The 19,007-nt window shown below is 42.3% G+C and overlaps 1 protein-coding gene across 1 annotated transcript in view; it reads right to left on the bottom strand.

Moving 5' to 3' along the window:
• LOC144761653 (cytochrome P450 4B1-like) overlaps positions 1 to 19,007 on the bottom strand; it is a gene marked incomplete at its 5' end in the record, with an annotated part of 385,112 nt that overhangs the window by 260,309 nt on the left and 105,796 nt on the right. The window contains 2 exons of the mRNA XM_078646943.1: positions 2,182 to 2,288; positions 18,061 to 18,212. Of these exons, the coding sequence (XP_078503069.1) occupies positions 2,182 to 2,288; positions 18,061 to 18,212 (259 nt within the window). The remainder of the gene's footprint in view (positions 1 to 2,181; positions 2,289 to 18,060; positions 18,213 to 19,007) is intronic.

Below are 19,007 nucleotides of genomic sequence, written 5' to 3'. Positions count from 1 at the left end.
TGCCTTGGCATCTTAGGTCTTTTGTCAACGCTACTCCACTCCCCACGTTACACGGGTGCTGCCATCTTGCTCCTCCGTTTCTCCACTTTTCTGCTGTCTTTCACTTATTTAGGCAGCCGTTGCAAGTTGCAGGACAGCCACCTCGTATTCCATTAGCTTCCTGTCTCTAGTTGCTGTTTAAATGCCGGATCGTGAAGGATTTATCAGATTTGTGGTGGCTAGCGCAGCTCTCTTACAAAGCAGCCACCTTCAGCGGCTGCTGGCCATGCCCCTAATAGAATAATTTCTAATCATTTTAAGTGTGCTATTTATACTACATTTATACATTTTATATAAATATGTATATTCTTCTTATATGGCCGGGTCTGGTGGCTCAGTGGACTAATGCATTCACTGCAGGGGCCTGTGTTCGACCTCATGGTCACAGGTTCAAATTCCAGAGGGTCTACTCAGACTTTCATCCATCTGAGGTCAATAAAATGAGTACCATTGAGTTGGGTAACAAAAAACATCTGTTGTTCAGCGCCAAGATACCCATAGTGGTGAACGTGCGCTTTACATGTTATGTTATGAAAGGAATCCTTGCTTTGCATGTGGGCTCAAAACCCTGTTAATACATTCAAATTCTGCTCTCACTTCAGATGTAGATCACAGTTCTTCTTCAAAAGTTGGCACCACTGAAGGGTTACAGCTTCAATCCTTTTTAATACAGAACTTACAGAGTCCAAAAGACAGATATCCACATGCAAATGAAATCGGGCTTTTTCACAGGTTAGAAACCACCTAACAACTGAAGCTAAGTACCATAAACAAGAACAGTTACAATTGCAGTTTATTTTGGGCTGCCTCAGCTGAAGAGTCTCCAGTGATGGAAAATACAGGGTTTCAAAGTTGTCATCTCACAAGCTTTTCACTGGGTAATTTGAGCAATATTGAAGAAGGTGTATCTGTTTTTGCATATACCAACTAGCATTATACCTATCTATGCAACCTCTCTTGTATAGGTAGAAAGAATAACAGGGCCAGTTGAGAGATGCAGATCATTATAAAATGTGGATTGCTAAAGAACAAGCATCATTTTAAGTGGTCAATTTCAAAATATACTTTGGTAAACAATTTGAAAGCATTGATGGAAAAACAAAAAAATAGCTACTAAACAGCAAGAACACTGACATTGCTTAGGGGTTCTAATAACTGAGACATCTGGCAGGGAAGGGACTATATAATCTGTGGAATAATCAATTCCAATCTTCCTCATCACAAAATGTGGACAGTTTTAAGAAGCTGCATATAATAACACGATTGTAACAAACTCTGGTTTACATTTAAGTAAACCTTACTATGCCCCAAAAAACGACAAGGCTAAGCCGATACACACTGGTATGGAATCTCAATAGTGCGATTACGCTTATAGCAGGTCACATATATGAACAGGAGGAAAGTAATTTGAGAGCCTATCCTGATAGCCCTAGTTATCTTTCTTTCTACAGGTTGTGGGAGACTTTAAGCAGGTTTTAGTCCTCAAGTCCTGATGACATTTTCAACAATTCTTGGCAGTGAAACATGTTGGCAGCCAATAACAATTTGGTTAAACATGATAGTTTTTTTAGGAATACACTAGGTGACACAATCAAATAAATTCTATTGGCCCCAGACAAATGTTTAACTCTTAAGACAACCTAACCACTGTCTAACACAAGAGCCCATTGTAACAGAGGGGAGATGGTGATGTACATAAAGACGCACAGACTGATTAGGATGTAGTTAATATCAGTAAAGGGAACATAACTGGTCCTATTCGTAGAATCTGGACATCATATTAAGGAAGAACACTACAACCTTCTGTCTTAAAGAACATGCCACTGGGTGGGCTCTCAGGCCCAAACACCTAAAGAATAGGGAGGGTCACAACACCACAGAGGGGCTAATTTGTGTAAACTGATGGGGCTTCTTATGATGTGATGTACTTTACAGATAATAATAATAATAATAATAATAATAATAATAATAATAATAATAATATTAATAATAATAATAATAAAGGCTACTCTTCCCAACTTCTTTCTAAGTATATCTATTAGACATTGGCCATAATCCATAAAACCATCTATATCACTACCGTGTCACAACAAACAAATATGCAGAGAGCTATGTAAAAATAAACATGATTATATATTATACCTTGGCACAAAGAAGAATATCCAGAAAGTCTAAATGTCTTTTCTGTTGGATTTTCTCCAATTCTTTTTCAGTTTTCAGCAAATCTATTCTCTGTTGAATCACTTCATCTGCCAATAAAAATAACAGATTGCTTTCAATTTACAATAAAACACTGTGTTATATTCTACAGCAAACAGAGTACTATAAAAATAAGCATTTTCTTTAATTAAACTTTTGAGATAAATGGAGTGTGCAGGAGTGTCCAGTAGAGAGAGTAAGACAGTAGAACAGTGTTAGTTTAGTGAGACTACCTCACTGTCAAATGGAAGCTACAGCCAAGTAGCTTCCAGTATGCTGGTTTGCAATATGTCAGGAGCACTAGTAAGTTATTTTCTGTTTGCCAAAAATATAATATTAAACTCCCCCTGGACCAATGCAACTCTCTACACACAAATAACTCTCTTCTATCCTTATCAAGTTAAGAAATTTTGGAAAAAATGTAGTTCTAAAAACAGCCATAGCCCACAAGGTCAGCGTCAGGTGCAGCTGCACTGATCGCAACGCCCTAGTGCCAGGCCTGCACTGGAGCATTTTTTGGTTCTCTGTCACATGTAGAATCCGCCTTACTGAAAGAACACCTTGGGCATACTGGAGCAGGAACAGGTGCAAATTTGGCTATTTTGGCTGGGGTGTAATAAAGCCTGTTTAATACGAAAAAATGATTTTCCTTTAGCCTAGCAGGCTTGATAAACTTATACAGTAGCCTGACTGAGGTTTTAAAAAATCTTTCTATATCATGGACAAGTGGGGAAGAATTCCATACCGATGACTGAGGGGGGACCCCATAATCATCTGCTTCAAGAAGGCTGGAGTACCACAAAGATATTTCTTTTTTCCTTGGGCATGAGTCTTGATATAACCGCTCAAGTTCCCAATTCCCCGCTGTTTCTCGAGCTTCCGCCACATGCCATGATTTTAACTGGAGGTACTTAAACCTGGGAAAGAGAACCCCCTCTGAATCCACCAAATCCGACCACCTCTCCAAACCTGCTCTTCTAATCAGAATCGCCAAGCTGTCACCCAGGCAGGGGGAGTCCCGGGGAGTCCCAAATTTGTGCTAAGGGGGAGAAATAGCCTATCCCTCAAATACGTCTTAATTTGTGCCAAGTCAACAAGGCAGCTTACAAAACCTTGAGGCGTACACGTTTGAAGAATCTGGGTGCCCCAAATTTATATAGAAACCCCACTTGCCCACTACCACCCTCTACTAAGGCCAATTCATCCAAGAGTCTATCCCATGTAGTTTCCTCCAGAGTAGACAACAGCATCCTTATGCCCTTGAATTGGAAAACCAATAAGTACCAATTAATATCGGGGAGTGCCAAGCCACCTTTTAAAAGTTTCCTTCTTAGTTTTTTCCAGGATAGCCTAGCACCTTCCTGGCCCCATATAAAACTACCAATTTTGTCCTGATCTTACTAATATTTTTCTGGGGAACAATAAGAGGCACCACACTAAAAAGGAAAGTCAGTTTGGGTAATACCAGGATCACCCTCCCATAGACCGTCAAGGGAGGTTTTTCCACCTGGCCAAGAGAAAGTCAATGTCTTTTTCTTAAAAAACGACAGCAGGAGGAATATGTGTGGGCGCTGCTTCAATGGCTGCGGGCGCACCCCCTCAGGCTCCTAATCCCAAGGCTCAGATGACCTCCCCTAAATGTCTCGAACGCCCTACCATTGCTGGGGAAATATATCTTTTTAAAACTGGATTCCGGTTTTCAGTTTAATTTGAATTTGTACCTTTTACATCCCGTACCGCAGCATCCCAGTGTGGTTCTTCTCTCTCCATGGTTGACTCATGAGGGGAGTCGACCTCACAGACTCAGGCAAAGGTTGTTGCGGTCGACGCACTAGTCTTTCCAGCTAGTCTTTCCAGCTAACCTCGGCTGCGTCAGCATCGGCGAGCCCAGTCCAGACGCACGGAGCTCTGGTTGGAGGTGGGGGTTGCTGCCAGTGAGATTCTTCCCCTGTTGTTGTGCATCACAGAAGGAAGATCGTATAGGCAGGTAGTTTCCGATTTTCCCACGAAACAGGTAGGGGAGGCTGGGGCTCAATGCAATGCCTGAGGGAGGGCTTCTAATGTTATTAATTCTCCTCGGTGCTCTTTTGTGGTGGGAAGGTCACTCCCAAATGCTTGGTAAAGAAGGAGACTACAACGCCTTGGGGAGTTTCCTACCTGCCACTCGACCAGCATCCTAGTGCTCCCGTTCTGAGTGCTAGTCTCCCCCCGCTGCCGCCGCTCCTGTCATCTAGCTCGGCTGCTAGGAGGGCGGACTACACTCCCCAGGAGCCATTTCGGCCATTGCGTCAGGAAGCCGCTCCCACCACTTCCGCGCACAGAGGTGCATAATTGTTGACGGGAACCCCCGCATCTGTGCCCGTCAGAGCCAGGAGGAGCCCCACTTGGTTCCGGAACCCTCGCTGGAGGTCCCCTGTTCTACTACTGTTACATTGTGTTCTCCCAGCGTAGCTTGGTTACTAATAGCAGTGGGAGCTGCTCATTCCCCGGCTGTTATTTTTTCTTTCACCTTCTAGGACTCACATAACTGTAGATTTGCCACTGTGCTACTGTGCTATGGGGAAGAGGAAAGCACAGGATGTGAGTGGGGAGGGCACTGGAAAGATCAGCAGGAAAAAACTCAAAAAATCATGCAAGGCTGTAGTAAATAATTGTGTTATTGACCGGATTGACACACTGATTAACGAGTGTACTGAAATCCTTGACCTAGCCCCTCTTATTCCTTCACACACCAAATCCCCTCCACAAACAAAGTTACAGGCACAGAATGAACATGTATCTATCCCAGATATGTTCTGCAAGCAATGCAGGCATAAATCGGCCAGTATAGCGGGCGGTAATGGGTCAAAAGTAGTACCCCCAGAAAGCATTACTGTTCCCAGTCACGGTGGGGATAGTGTTAATGACAGTACTGATTGTCCTATTCACATCAACCCGATTGTCACCTGTACTAACAGATATGTGGCATTGGGGGAAGAACAACCAGTAAACGGGTTGAAGGCTAGCATTTCTATGAGCACACATGCACAAACACAAACTGCTAACATTGCCTGTCAGTGTAGTAATTGCAATGGTGAGCTAGACTGTTCCCCAGGACATCTGACACAGGAAGTGTCCTCTTTGAAGGCAGAAGTACAGGAATTGAAGGGATCTGTGGCCGATTTGCTCAACTTAGTGAGGATATTAACTGCAAGCGCTGACCAACACAAGCGGCCACCTATCAGGGATACTAATAATTCTGATACCCCGCTAATACCCACTCGCACGGTTATCGGGGGTTCACGGGCATGCCCAACCCATTGCCCCTCTAGAGGCAAGGGTCTAAATGTTATAAACAAGCATGGTCCTGTGGGTTCATCTTCTCAAATAGCGAGGTTTACTGCTCCTAAGGCATTCCCCTCCCACTCTGTTCCCCCAGGTAGTCACAACAGTAACAGCAGTCTCCGTCCTGAGGCTAGCGATAGTAGATTTAACAGGCAAAGTTTAATCGCTCAGGTTCAGAAGAAGGGGCATCCAAGAGGGGTCAGGGAGGAATTACTAGATCCACACAATTTTTATGGTTAATGTTCCAAAGTTAAAATATCATGGTGCTACCGAGTCTTCTGACTCATTGATCAATAAATCCATGCACTGGATTAGACATGTAAGAGGGTGCCGCTCATTGATCAGGGAGGATATCTTGGCTGCACGTAGACTCTCGCTAAATGGTCAACCCCTTGATAGTATTAAATTGACCCTGAGTAGCATGGATCTTGTTGATAATCTTTTTATGCTGGAATTCCGAACAAGTGGCCCTGATAAATCCAAAATCCAGTTCAGGCGTTTCCCGTTTGGTAACGGGGCCGAACCCCAGGTGGGACCTCAAGGACCACAAGGCTCTTCCAGCCTTGAGTCTAATGATTGACTTGCACAGTCAAATACATCAGGGGCTTTCATTTTAAATCTGGCAATGTACCCGGTCCTGGGGGTAAGGGGTAGGTCACTGTCAGTTAATTTTTGCAATTTGGCATCACAAACAGGTAACACAGGAGGACCTGGCCCAAGGGGTTCCTCTCAGACCAATCTACCATGTACCCCGACTGTATTCCCTACCCCTTTTGAAAGCCAGGTTGAGGCATTAAGAAAGTGTAGCTTCTTGAGCTGGAATATTGCTGGCCTTAGCTCGAAGCTTCCCTTACCTGAGTGGAATTCTTTTATTCGGAATTATGATATCTGTGCCTTTCAAGAGACTTGGGCAGTCACACCCATGTTTTGCGAAGGTTACTTGAATTAGTCCATAGCAGCTGTGAGGGAGGGGAAAGGCAGAGCCTCGGGAGGGCTAACATTGTGGGTTCGACAAGAACTCAAAGTGAACATTAATGTTATCCCCACCATGAACAATGACATCCAAGCAATAAAATTAACCTTTAGCAACAGCCAAGTGATCTTCCTAATTAATATCTATGTTAGGGGTACAAGGGGGAAGCACTCACGAGTTTTAGCGGCTCTGGATCTGCTCCTTGATACCCTTCCAGAAATCACTAAGATAATTGTTATGGGTGATCTTAACATTACATTCGAACCACTCACCCTGGAGGATGTTTCTTGTGATGAGATAACAGACAGGAACTGGATAATTCCAGAGCTTGAGCTGGAGCCAGTCAGGAAGTGGACCGATGTGATCATTCAGATGAACAGCATTTGCATTGAACGTGGCCTAAGGGCTCTGAACGGCCGTACTAAATCAGATAGGTTAGGCTCACCAACCTTTAATAATGGGTACTCTGCAAGTAGAATTGATTACATGCTGGCAAGCTTGAGTCTTTGGTCACAGGTGGAGGATATGATGATCATTGACCGATTGGAAAGTGATCATAACCCGCTTTGTTGTTTTTTCCTTTTAACCCATTCCCTGCCTGATGTACACTATGGGGACTGTAGCTATATCGGGGAGGTTGTTCAAGCCAATGACATGAGGAGACTCAAGTGGGTCCAGGTAAAAGAATCTCCTACTCTCCTAGATAATATAGCTCAAAGTTTGCAATGTGCTATTAGAGAGCTTGAGAGCAATGCACTGCAGACTGGTGCTCATGATAACCCAGGAAAGATCCATACTGACTTTTTAACCTCTTAAGTACTTTTTTTTTTTTTTTTTTAAAGGAACGAAATCCAAAATGCTTCCCCAAGTTGAGGACCGTTGGTACAATGATGAATGCCGAACGGCACTTGAGGTTTTAGGGAAAGCTATCAAGGGGGTATTCCAACTACAGTACGTGAAGCAAGGTCACTCTATAAGGCTGCACAACGTAGGGCTAAGAAGGCATGGGAGGACCAAAGATGGACTGACCTACGGGAGGCTTGTGCTTCTAAGGACCCCAAGGGGTTTTGGAACGTCAAACAGGGGCCAAGCTGAGCGCCCACAGAATAATGTTTCCATTACCGCTTGGTTGAACCACTTTAAACCCCAGTACTCGGCTACCCCCCTGGAGGGGATAGTCGAAGTCTCAAATGTGTTTTTCCAGGGTTATACCTTCACTTTGAGGGAGGTCGAGTTAGCATTGGGTTCCATTTTACCAGGGAAAGCGCCGGGGCCCGATGGCATACCGGGCGATACCCTGTTATATGACAAACCTAGCTGGTGCCGTTATATCTTTCTTCTTTCAAACGCAATTGCCCATGGGGCACTGATCCCTGCGTCCTGGAAAGATGCAGAAATCATTCCAGTTTTTAAAAAAGGAGATAAAGATTGCCTGGGGAACTATAGGCCAATCAGTCTTATAGACTGGTCCCAGAAAATACTTGGAAGAATGGTGCTTAATAGACTCCAGGGGTGGATCGAGGAGTTCGGCATTTTAACACCTTTCCAAGCCGGATTCAGAGCTGCCTTAAGCACTATCGACCAAGTCTTCTGATTTATTTTAATATACTGGAAACAAGTCAGCCTGGGTAAAGGTAGCCTTTATACTGCCCTCGTTGATCTAAGGGCAGCCTTTGATTTAGTTCCCCGGAGGAAGTTATGGCTTGTCCTAAAACAACTAGGTCTTCCCTTGGATCTTTTAACCCTCATTAGTAGACTCCATGAAGATAACAAGGCCCAAATTATATGGGGGGGACAGGGGGATGTGACGGAATCTTTCCCGGTGGAACGAGGTGTTAGACAGGGCTGTGTTCTGGCCCCCACCTTGTTCACGTTATATATCAATGGAATAGCAGATTGCATGAGCAAAAATCCGACGGATGCCCCTATACTAGCAGGTGTCAAGGTACCCATCCTGATGTTTGCCGACGACACGTTGATCCTCTCCAAGACCCCGAGTGGACTCAAGAAAGCCCTCAATATTTTTGAGGATTTCTGTTGTGAGAGGGGATTGGAGGTCAACGTGTCCAAGACAAAGATAATGGCATTTAACACAAGTAAGGCAAACATGAGAGGTTTTGCAATGAAGGAGGGCCCCTTAGAAGTAGTCAATGAGTTTACCTATCTTGGAGTTACCTTCCAAGGCAGTATGAAGTGGGACCGGCAAATCGATATAGCCTCACTTAAGCTCAGACAGATAGCGGGGGTTCTTGTACAGGAGCACAATCGCTCGCTATCCAAGCCTATCAGTCCCGCCCTTGAAATCTACAATCTGAAGGCCGTCAGTTCAACCTTGTATGGCTCAGAGGTATGGGGCTGCGAGAATCTTGTTGCCCTTACCTCGGCAGAGAATAGGTTTCTTGAAAATGTAACTGGACTTCCCCAGAGCTCTCCTATGTGTCCTTTGTTATTAGATCTAGGTAAGAAACACATTGCAGCCATAGCCAAACTGTGTCCCCTCCTGTATTGGAGGAGACTGTGGACCACTCCCGAACTTGTTGGCTATGCCCAGGGCTTCCTAGACATTATTAAATCAGACACTTTTACATCAAATTATATGGCTCAGGGTAGCCAGAAATCTTCTAGGGGAGTTAGGTTTGATAGCATTATGGATTGACCCCGCTAAATCTGTTTTTCCATCTAAATCTACTCTGAAGCCCAAGTTCTGGGAACTGTTTTCATTGAATAACGCTAAACAACAAATGTCTTCCTCCCTTTCGTGCCGCTTTCTGGATCACAAATTTGTCCCTAGGCTGGAATTATACTGGGATCGAATTACGAAACCCCTGGATCGAAAATTGTATTTTCAGTATAGGGTGGGGTCTTTACCAGTCAGATTTTTTTTACCCAGAACTGGTCTCCACACTCGCTAGTTGGGTGCCCACGATGTACTGCTAACATCGAGACCACGGCACACATTCTTTGGGTCTGTGGTACCTACGCTGCCCCAAGGCGGGCATGGCTTTTACCAATCTGTAAGCTACTTGGCACTAGGGAAGCGGTAGAGGCAGATTGTATTCTGCGAACAGACACTTCATTGCCCATCGTACTAGCTGTGGCCAAATTTTTAGGTTGGGCATGGACTCTGAGAGCGCGGCATATTACACATTGTCGCTGATTAGGTTTAATAACTTTTTATGATGCTCATGAAGTATGTACATGATTATGTTTTATTCTTTTAACTCGAGTTTTTTTACTGGTTTTAAAGCTCAATTTCATTTCTGGGTTACAATGAGCTTTTGTATAATATTTTTTTTAAACTATGACTGTTTCGTATTCCTGATGATGTATATGCTTTTATGATGTAAAAATCGAATAAAGCTTTATGAAACCGGTCACTCCCTGGTGTTATAGTTGATAAGTCAGATAGTAGCACTCTACACTTGAATTCAAGAGAGGGGGCACTGACTATTGAAGAGAGTAATATTCTATGCAAGGTTTTTCCAGACTGCAGGAAGAGGGGTGCTGCTCTTCAAGAGGGAGCATCTCCCCCCAAGCTGACTAGATACTCACTGCGGGCAAGGGCGGCACATTTGGCTTCTAATAACCTGATAACACATCCAATTTTGCCACAGCGAGTGTCCCTCCCGGTGGCAGAAGTAAAAATCTCGGAAAAACAGAGAAAATTGGCAGGGGGTATCGGTGTATCAGTAACTCCAGCGAAATCCAGACTCCAAAAGTCAACACAAAAGTGCGGGACAAGAAAGCTGCTTCTACTAAGTCTAAAATTACTCCGTCACTGAAAACTTTCTATCATGACATGTCCCTCTCTTCAACGAAAGTGCTGTCCCTGCCTCCTCTTCAATCTGGAGTAGAAGGGCCATCTGAAGCCATGTCTGGTTCACCCCTCTTTCTATTGAGGCGTTGGTATCATCCTTGCTTCTTTGAGTACTCCGGTGGTTTAAAAAATGGAGATATCGAGCGACAGCCTCTCTGAAAAAAATGGAACTCAGGAAAAAAATGTTCTACTGAACGCTACTGATCTAGCGGAATCTGCTGATTTTATTGTAATAACTAGTCCGGAGTTAGAGGTGCACCCGGCCATTACCCTTTCCAACAGATACTCAGTACTGGGCCTACAGAAGGGATCGGACGTAAAATTAGCTTCAGACCAGAGTAAGGACTCGGAAAGTGGCCTGGCTCTAGAGGATGGAAAAGGTTGCGATGGGCGAGAATCTCTCGAGAAAGTCGGGTCAGAGCAGGCTAAAGAGCTACGTAAGGGGCAGATGGAAGATCCTAGTAGTCCTAGTGGCTCTAATGTCCTGTCTAGCAAAACTGCTTCTTCCCTCCCTCCAATAATTCGGAGTTCTTCTGTACAGAATTCCCATTCCTTGGCAGACATTCTCCTGGCCCTGAAAGATGAGATGGCAAGCAGATTCACAGTTTCAGAGGCAAATCAAGCAGAGTTGGCGAATAGGTTTTCAGTCTCCATGGCAAACCAGGTGGTTATTCGTTCCTCATGCGAGATTCTTGCTAGCAAGCTAGATGTCCTCGCAAGGACTGAGGTAATCGAAGAGGAAATCCCCAAGATGAAGAGTGTAATTGAGTCAACTACTTTTCGGCTGGAGAAATTATCAATTCAAAACACGGAGCTTAAGGATGATATTGAAAGACTGGAAAACTATTCAAGAAAAAATAATCTGACATTTTTAAATATCCGAGAAGCAACTGAGGGAGAGGACATAAAGGGGTTTTTGATATCATTACTGAAGGGTACGGTTCTTAAGAGTTTTCCTAATGTGGATTTAAATCATGAAATTCAGAGGGTACATAGAGACCCCTTTAAAAGGAATCTGGGTAAACAGAAACCACAGAAAATCCTGGTTAATTTTTTATACTCAAAGAACAGATTCTTTCCGCAGCCCTAAAAGAAGGGGTTATATCTTCTCCTTTTACTGATCTATCTCCCTTTTCTTTCTCCATCAGATCAGACATCTCCCACATAACGGCGGAAAGGCAGTGGGAACTGGGTAAAAGACTTGCAAAATTAAACAGCTTAGGGGCAAAGGCCCAATTGAGGTTCCCTGCCACGTTGTGAGTAATGTGGAATAACCATTTGCATATGATCAGAACGACCAATGACGTAGACACTCTTATAGCAAAAATCCAGCATGAGAAACAGGGAGGGTTCAAGGGAGGGAAGTTGAGGTCATTTTAAGAATCAGGTTTCCCCCGCTAGTTTCAGCATTTTTTAAAGTAATTCATCATAGCCTCGAGGGGAAGGGCCCGAATAGGCTTTTATCTATTGGAAGGTAGGGTTCCTCAGGGTGGTTGGGGCACTGGGGGTCACAGAGGGTTTGGGTTGGTGGGGGTGGGGGCAGGCGGCGGGAGAGCCCAGGGTGGGGGGACCCAGGGTGGGGGCAAAATAGGTAAACAATATTCCTCATCTCACAGGTTAAGTAAAACAGACTTTCTTCTTCTTGGTTTAATCGGAGAACGCCTCCAAAACCTTGGTAAAGGGTACTTTATTTTTCCCACATTTAGCTTGAACTATATATTGCTTGCTCCTCCCTTAGAATGTATCCCAAACTTTCCCAATGTGATCCCTCCCTTCCTTATGCTTTGTATTCCTCCCCCCTTAATCCTGTAAAGCGCTCTGATACCTCCACGGGTCTGGTTCACGATCTATAAAACTCTAAAATAAATAAATAAATAAAATAAAATTCAAGCTGCGGGAAAGTAAAATTCTATTTATTTCCTGGAACCTGAATGGCCTGGGATGTCCTAGGAGGCAAATGTTGATTTTTAAATATTTAGAGCTGTCTCCAGCCCAGGAATGCTTGTTACAAGAAACTCATTTAAACAAGATGGAGTCCGAAACAATCTTCTCAAAAATCAATTGGATACAATGTTATTGTCACTCCCAGGAACCATTAAATATTCGTGGCATGGCAATTCTGGTGAAGAAAGGAATCACCTGCAAGATAAAATCAGCCCAGACGGACCAAACAGGCAGTTGTATCATCGCCCAGCTAGACTTTGAGGGGGAGGAGATGACTTGTTCATCTTACTATGGCCCCAATACAGATGATCCATCCTTTCTGGTCAAACTTCAGGACAATTTAATTACGGCAAATCCCCCCTAATCATGGGAGGGTATTTTATTGTTTGATTTGATCCAGTAAAGGAAAGATGCAACGCGAACCACGTTAAAGGGTCCCTGCGGTCTCGCAGGGTCATGAAAAACTTCCTATCCAATATTAATCTAGCAGATTTATGGAGAGCCAAGATGGGGAGTGTAGATGGGTTTACATTTCATTGTAAGAAATATCGTCACTCCTCAAGTATAGATGATGTCCTGAAAAATAGAGAGAACACAGATAATGTTGTTAGTATGTCCGTACTTCCAAGCCATCTCTCGGATCATGCTCCTCTTTTATCTTTTACAATCAAGGTGGACTTTGAATAGGACAATGTTATCGGATTCTGGAATTATTCAGGAAATAAAAAAGTCTGCTCTGGGAATTCTTCTTCTTTAATTTAGGCTCTACTTAAATAGAGTTTGTGTGGGATGCCTACAAGGCAAATTTGAGAGGGACCTTACGCAGCCTAATACGCTCAAAGAATAGGAGTAATGCTTTAGAACTACAGATTTTAGAGGGCAGAATCTCTACTCTTGAAGAAGAAAGGAGCAAGAAAACTCAGGAGAGTTTAGGAAAATTGGTACAGATAGAGAAGAGTCTTGAGGAGGTCAGGCGGGACCTAAGGATCCTCCTAGATTTGAAATGTAAGGCCCAATGGCAAGTCCGTAATATGGAAAACTTAGAGTATGGGGAAAGAGCAGGTGCCTTATTGGCCTGGAAGGCAAGGATAGATCGGGCAAAAAACTCCATCAATGAACTTCTTATCGATAGTGCTGGAACCAAATCCAGCAAGCCCGCACAAATGCAGGATTGCCTTTTGTCCCTCTTTTCGAATCTCTACAAGGAGAACCCTAACCCTTCACAGGATTCAACACGTTTGTGGCTAAGGGACAAGTCTATTCCTGCTCTTACAGAATCTGCGGGAGATCTTTTAGATTCACCCATATCTATGGAGGAGATTAGGGACCAAATAAAGAGGGCAAAAAACAAGAAGGCGGCGGGTTTAGATGCCCTTCCTAATGAAATTTATAAATTATTACTTGACAAACTTCTGCCTACACTCCAAACCTTATTTAATATGGTCTATAGCTCTGCGGGGGTGATCCCCATATCTTCGAAGGAGGCCACGATGGTTTTAATTTTGAAGCCTGGTATGAATCCCCTGATGGCTGATTCCTACCGTCCCATCTCCCTGCTGAATCCTGATTATGAGATCTTTATGAGTATTTTGGCAGGGAGATTGGCAAAATTGGCACCAAGCCTGATTAATACTGACCAGAAAGGCTTTTTGGTTGGGAGAGTCATCCAGGAACAATCTCAATTACTTATTGGCAACATTGATCTTGCTGAAACTAGAGGGGATCCCCTGGCAGAAGTGGCCTTAGATGCCGCTAAGGCCTTCGATCGTGTGTGTTGAAGATATCTTTCGGCGTTGTTGGAGGTCATGGGTATGGGTCCAATCTTTGTCCAGACTTTAAAGAACTGTTATTCTGTGGCCTCAGAGAATATTTTGTTAAATGGCTCCCTGACTCCAAGCTTTGCAATCCAGAGAGGGACAAGACAGGGGTGCCCCCTATCTCCCCTTCTGTTCAATATTTATATTGAGCCCCGTGCACAGGCGATAAGGCTGGATAACATCATAAGCCCTTTTAAATCACAAAATTATCAGTGTAAAATCGCCTTACAGTAGACGATGTTATAATATCCTGATATCTCTATTCCACGACTTGAAACCTTGTTGATGGAGTTTGGCTTGATCTCAGGATATCTCGCCAACTCTTCTAAAACCGAGGTTATGTGTTGGAATACAGTGTATAGTCAAGGCCCCATAAGTAGACAATTCAGGTATCTAGGAATAATAAAAAGTTAAAGATCTGAATAATATTCCCCTGATTAATCTGAAAAAAAAAATAGAAAAAGACACTAACAGCTCAAATTGTAATATAAACAGTAGAAAGGACATAAAGCACATTGAGCAACGGAGTTGTAATGCAATACACAATAGAAGATAATCCAGGTCCCATGGATATGCATGTTATATGCTCCTCACGATCATTAATTGACTGCAAACCTTGGAGCAATTATGAAAGAAAAGGGCCAATACCACTACAACAAAGTTACAGAATAATGGATAATCATAAAGAATTGGAGTCTGCACAGGTCACTCTAACCGGCTCTGATCAGGGGTAGAGAGGTCTTTAAGGGGATCTGTCTATGACTCCGGACTGCCTAGTCTACCTGCGAGTTTGCAGAATATTTTAGGCTTTTTATTAAGAAGAAGCATGGAGGCAAGTTTGAGCACCAGTTTCTGCAATCAGCAAAGGCAGCAGAGCCCACTCAGGCCCAGATACGAAGGTGTTCAATAAGCTGTACAGAACCTCCAGGCTATGTTTAGGCTGTGACCAATGCTCCACCATGAATGGGTCTACCCTATACAAAGGGTCGAAATAATGAAGGCGATTCTCCTCCTCTAGGAGGAGATATGGGATTGTATATTTAGATTAAAAATGTCATCACTCAAATTGCTCTTGATTACAAAGCTGCGGATGTTTTTAAACAAGAATTTATGTACTTGGAATTTGAGTTCTGAATCATGAAGGTTTGTGTGTACAAAAAGACGTTTTTGTAAAACAGCTTCACTGCTTCTCCCTTATGCAGATATAACATCCATCTTTGCAGCATATTCTTTCTCATGCTTAAAATTGTTTTCTATTCTCTCTGTCATTTCTCCCCAGCATCCTGGCCCAGCATCTTCTGCATGGCTATGATAAAGCCTGGTTCTCATTTTCTTACTTATTATCCCAATAGTTGAAGCCTGACACATTCTACCAACTATTTTCCTTCTCTTTTATTTTCTCAGTTGCATTTGATTAGTCAGTTAATTAAATGTATTTAAAAGAGAGCAAATTGCAACAAAAACGGCAGTTAGAGTATGTACAAAAACATTACTTTGAGCAACTTAGTGGCTGTGAAGGAGAATAAATGTTGTCCCCGAGCACAAATCAACAATTAACAGTATTTTCAGAGAAAAAAGAAGAACCAAATCAAAGTCTTTCTCTTTCACAGTTCTTTAACCGTTCATTTTATTTTATTTTTTATTTTTTCTCTCTTTCTTCAATTTGTTAGAAGATCACTATTCCATATTTCATAATTCATACAGTTCACATCAAGCGTAGCCACTAAACAGAAACAATGCCAACATAGGAACAATCACCCAATGACTTCTTCAGGGCAATAGAAAGGATTTTTTCACAGATACATCAATGTCATTCCGGGTTGTTTTCAAATATTCATATAGTACTAAACCATCAAGTTCAATTATTCTGTATATGTGGTAATTTATATCCTTCAGCAATAGCACAGTCACTCAATAACACTCCATAGATCAGGGTTTTCACAAGGAGAATTAAAATTATGTCCGGGAGAGTACTCCCATCATCTTCACTTCGGGTTCCTAGATTGTAATCGCCAATGCCAACACGTGTTTCGTCACGGGAATAATCACCCAATGACTTCTTCGGGGCAATAGAAAGGATTTTTTCACAGATACATCAATGTCATTCTGGGTTGTTTTCAAATATTCATATAGTACTAAACCATCAAGTTCAATTATTCTGTATATGTGGTAATTTATATCCTTCAGCAATAGCACAGTCACCCAATAACACTCCATAGATCAGGGTTTTCACAAGGAGAATAAAAATTATGTCCGGGAGAGTACTCCCATCATCTTCACTTCGGGTTCCTAGATTGTAATCTAGGAACGACATTGATGTATCTGTGAAAAAATCCTTTCTATTGCCCTGAAGAAGTCATTGGGTGATTGTTCCCGTGACGAAACACGTGTTGGCATTGTTTCTGTTTATTGGCTACGCTCGATGTGAACTGTATGAACTATGAAATATGGAATGGTGATCTTCTAACAATTGAAGAAAGAGAGAAAAAATAAAAAATAAAAGAAAATGAACAGTTAAATAACTGTGAAAGAGAAAGACTTTGATTTGGTTCTTCTTTTTTCTCTGAAAATACTGTTAATTGTTGATTTGTGCTCGGGGACAACATTTATTCTGTTGCATTCTCTGTCCTTACAGAGAATTTTGGGGACGTTGGTGGCCGTTTTTCCCTTGTTCCCTTGAGCCACTGTTTTTTAAAAAGTACTGAGGAAGTTGGTGTTGCGCAAAATTAACTCAGCCATTGATCTGTTATTGGCTGTGAAGGAGTTACTATGCAGGTTAAATGCATGGATTCAATCAGATATTTTATTTTGATTTCAGATGGTCTCATGATGAAGACTGTTGTACCAACGAATCTCCGAATGTGAAGAAGATGCTCCAAATATTGCATTCAGCCATCGAGAGTAGAAGCTTAGGAAGTTGGCAATTTTGAAGTAGATCTTTGTGTCATCAGTATAGGATTTGACGTGAGGTGTTTTCTGAAGAGTGCCTTTATTATCCGCAGGTAACCATTGTGGGAGGATAGCCTTGGCGATGTTACATGTTACTGCTAAGTGGTACAAGAAGAAAGATGATTTTCTCTAGTGGAAGATGCGTTAACAATTTAATTAGATATCTTCAGTGCCTGCAAAATCTTGGATTCTGCTCTTTGATACTGGAGTAGATTTTGAATATTGTGTTCTAGAAATTGCAAGCCACTTGGATTAATGCTGAAAACAGATCACTAATGAGCAGAGGGCTACTCAACTGTGTGTTATGCTGTCAGTCCTGATGGTGGCAAGTGTTGTTGATTTGGTGAATTTCCTTGTATTGCTTGAGTGGTGCACCAATCTTTAACCTGTTTATTCAAAGACCATGCAAAGCCATCTACAGGGCAGATGGTGACAAGTGAGAACCATTTTGGAAACAAGCTTATCCTGCGTGGAGATTTTTATAGGATGAATGAAAGTCTTAAAACGGGTCTTAGAGGCAAGGGTGATGCGTGTTAGTTAGGGTCAGAATGACTTATGTGTGGATGAGTGTTTCAGAGTCCAAAGCTTTGAGGGATTCGGATTTATTGTCACTCCTGAGACTTAAAGTAAATGTGATATATAGTCAAAGAGGGTCTGTAAGGTGGTGAAAGGGAGGCATTACTTAGGTGTGCACCCTTTTGTAAAAGGAGATATTGAAAACAATGCACAGAGATTGATACAGTTAGAAGGATTCAGATGAGTTTACAAGGTTTCTAAATTAAGCCTTTTGGAATATTGTAGGAACCAGCTAAGAAATCTATGTAAATAATCCGGATGCAAGTTCAAGAAGTACGACTATCAGTGACTATTGTTTATTTTTAGAAGTAATATTGTCAATATCTGTAATGGTTAATAACACAGTTTATTTCAAAATCAGAATCACAGAACCATGGTCAAAACATGTGAATGTCAAATGTGATAAAGTGCATTACAGTTACCTGTATGGAGGTGGGCTATTCTGCAGGCTCTACGAAAGCGGTAGCCTTGTGGGCTGAGGTAGTAAATAAGATCATTGTGGTAAGACAAATTGAAAAGTCTTTTTTGCATCAGGTATGAGACATCATAGACTGCTTGGATGTAGGAAGAATCACTGTAATCAGAGACAAAGTAGTGGCTAAATCAAAATACTGACTCGCAGAAATTTAAGGTAACCGTTTCGAATGCACAAACATTCATGATAAATGTGTCTTGCAGTAATGAAATAGATCCATAGCATCACAGGAAAGTTCACACAGACATCATAAACCTTAGTAGAAGGTTGCACTTTCTTCTTTATGCACATTTTAAGAATGTACACCACAGGTATTCATTCTGCATGGAGATGGGATTGTGTCACAAATCCAACCTGCTCTGAACCACTAATATAAGAGACCTGTGCACAAAGATATTGTTACATATTGGATGCCGTCATGACTTGCACACATTTTGAGAGAAGGAATAAAGATGCAAATAAGATGGGTGCAAGTGTTAAAGAAGCTCACAAAATAAAATGAGATTCCAGACAAAAGGAAATGAAAAACACAGTGATCATTATTGAGGGAGGGCCACTACATCCCAAAGTTGAAACTAGATTCTAAAAGTAAAGAGCACCACTTCCCCTATCATATAAAACAAGTCATTTGGTTTCTGAAAGCAAAGGAAAATGTTCTGTTTTTTAGCATGAAAAGCAAAGATATCCGCCTTGCGTTTATGGAACTATAGCAATGTGCATAAAACTGAAGTAACATTTGAAGGTGGTAGTGCTGACCTCTGGAGTTCCACATTTTGGGTACCTTTCGGGTTCTTGGAAAATGGAAATATGCACCTTAGCTTCCTGGCCATCCCTATATTCCTTGTACCACTTTAAAGTCATTACTCTATGCCTGCTTAGGTCAGAGCTCTGGAG

Source organism: Lissotriton helveticus, chromosome 6 (assembly GCF_964261635.1).
Source record: "Lissotriton helveticus chromosome 6, aLisHel1.1, whole genome shotgun sequence".
NCBI lineage: Eukaryota > Metazoa > Chordata > Amphibia > Caudata > Salamandridae > Lissotriton > Lissotriton helveticus.
Note: the sequence above shows the minus strand (reverse complement) of the source record. Positions and strands in the feature narration are given on the sequence as shown.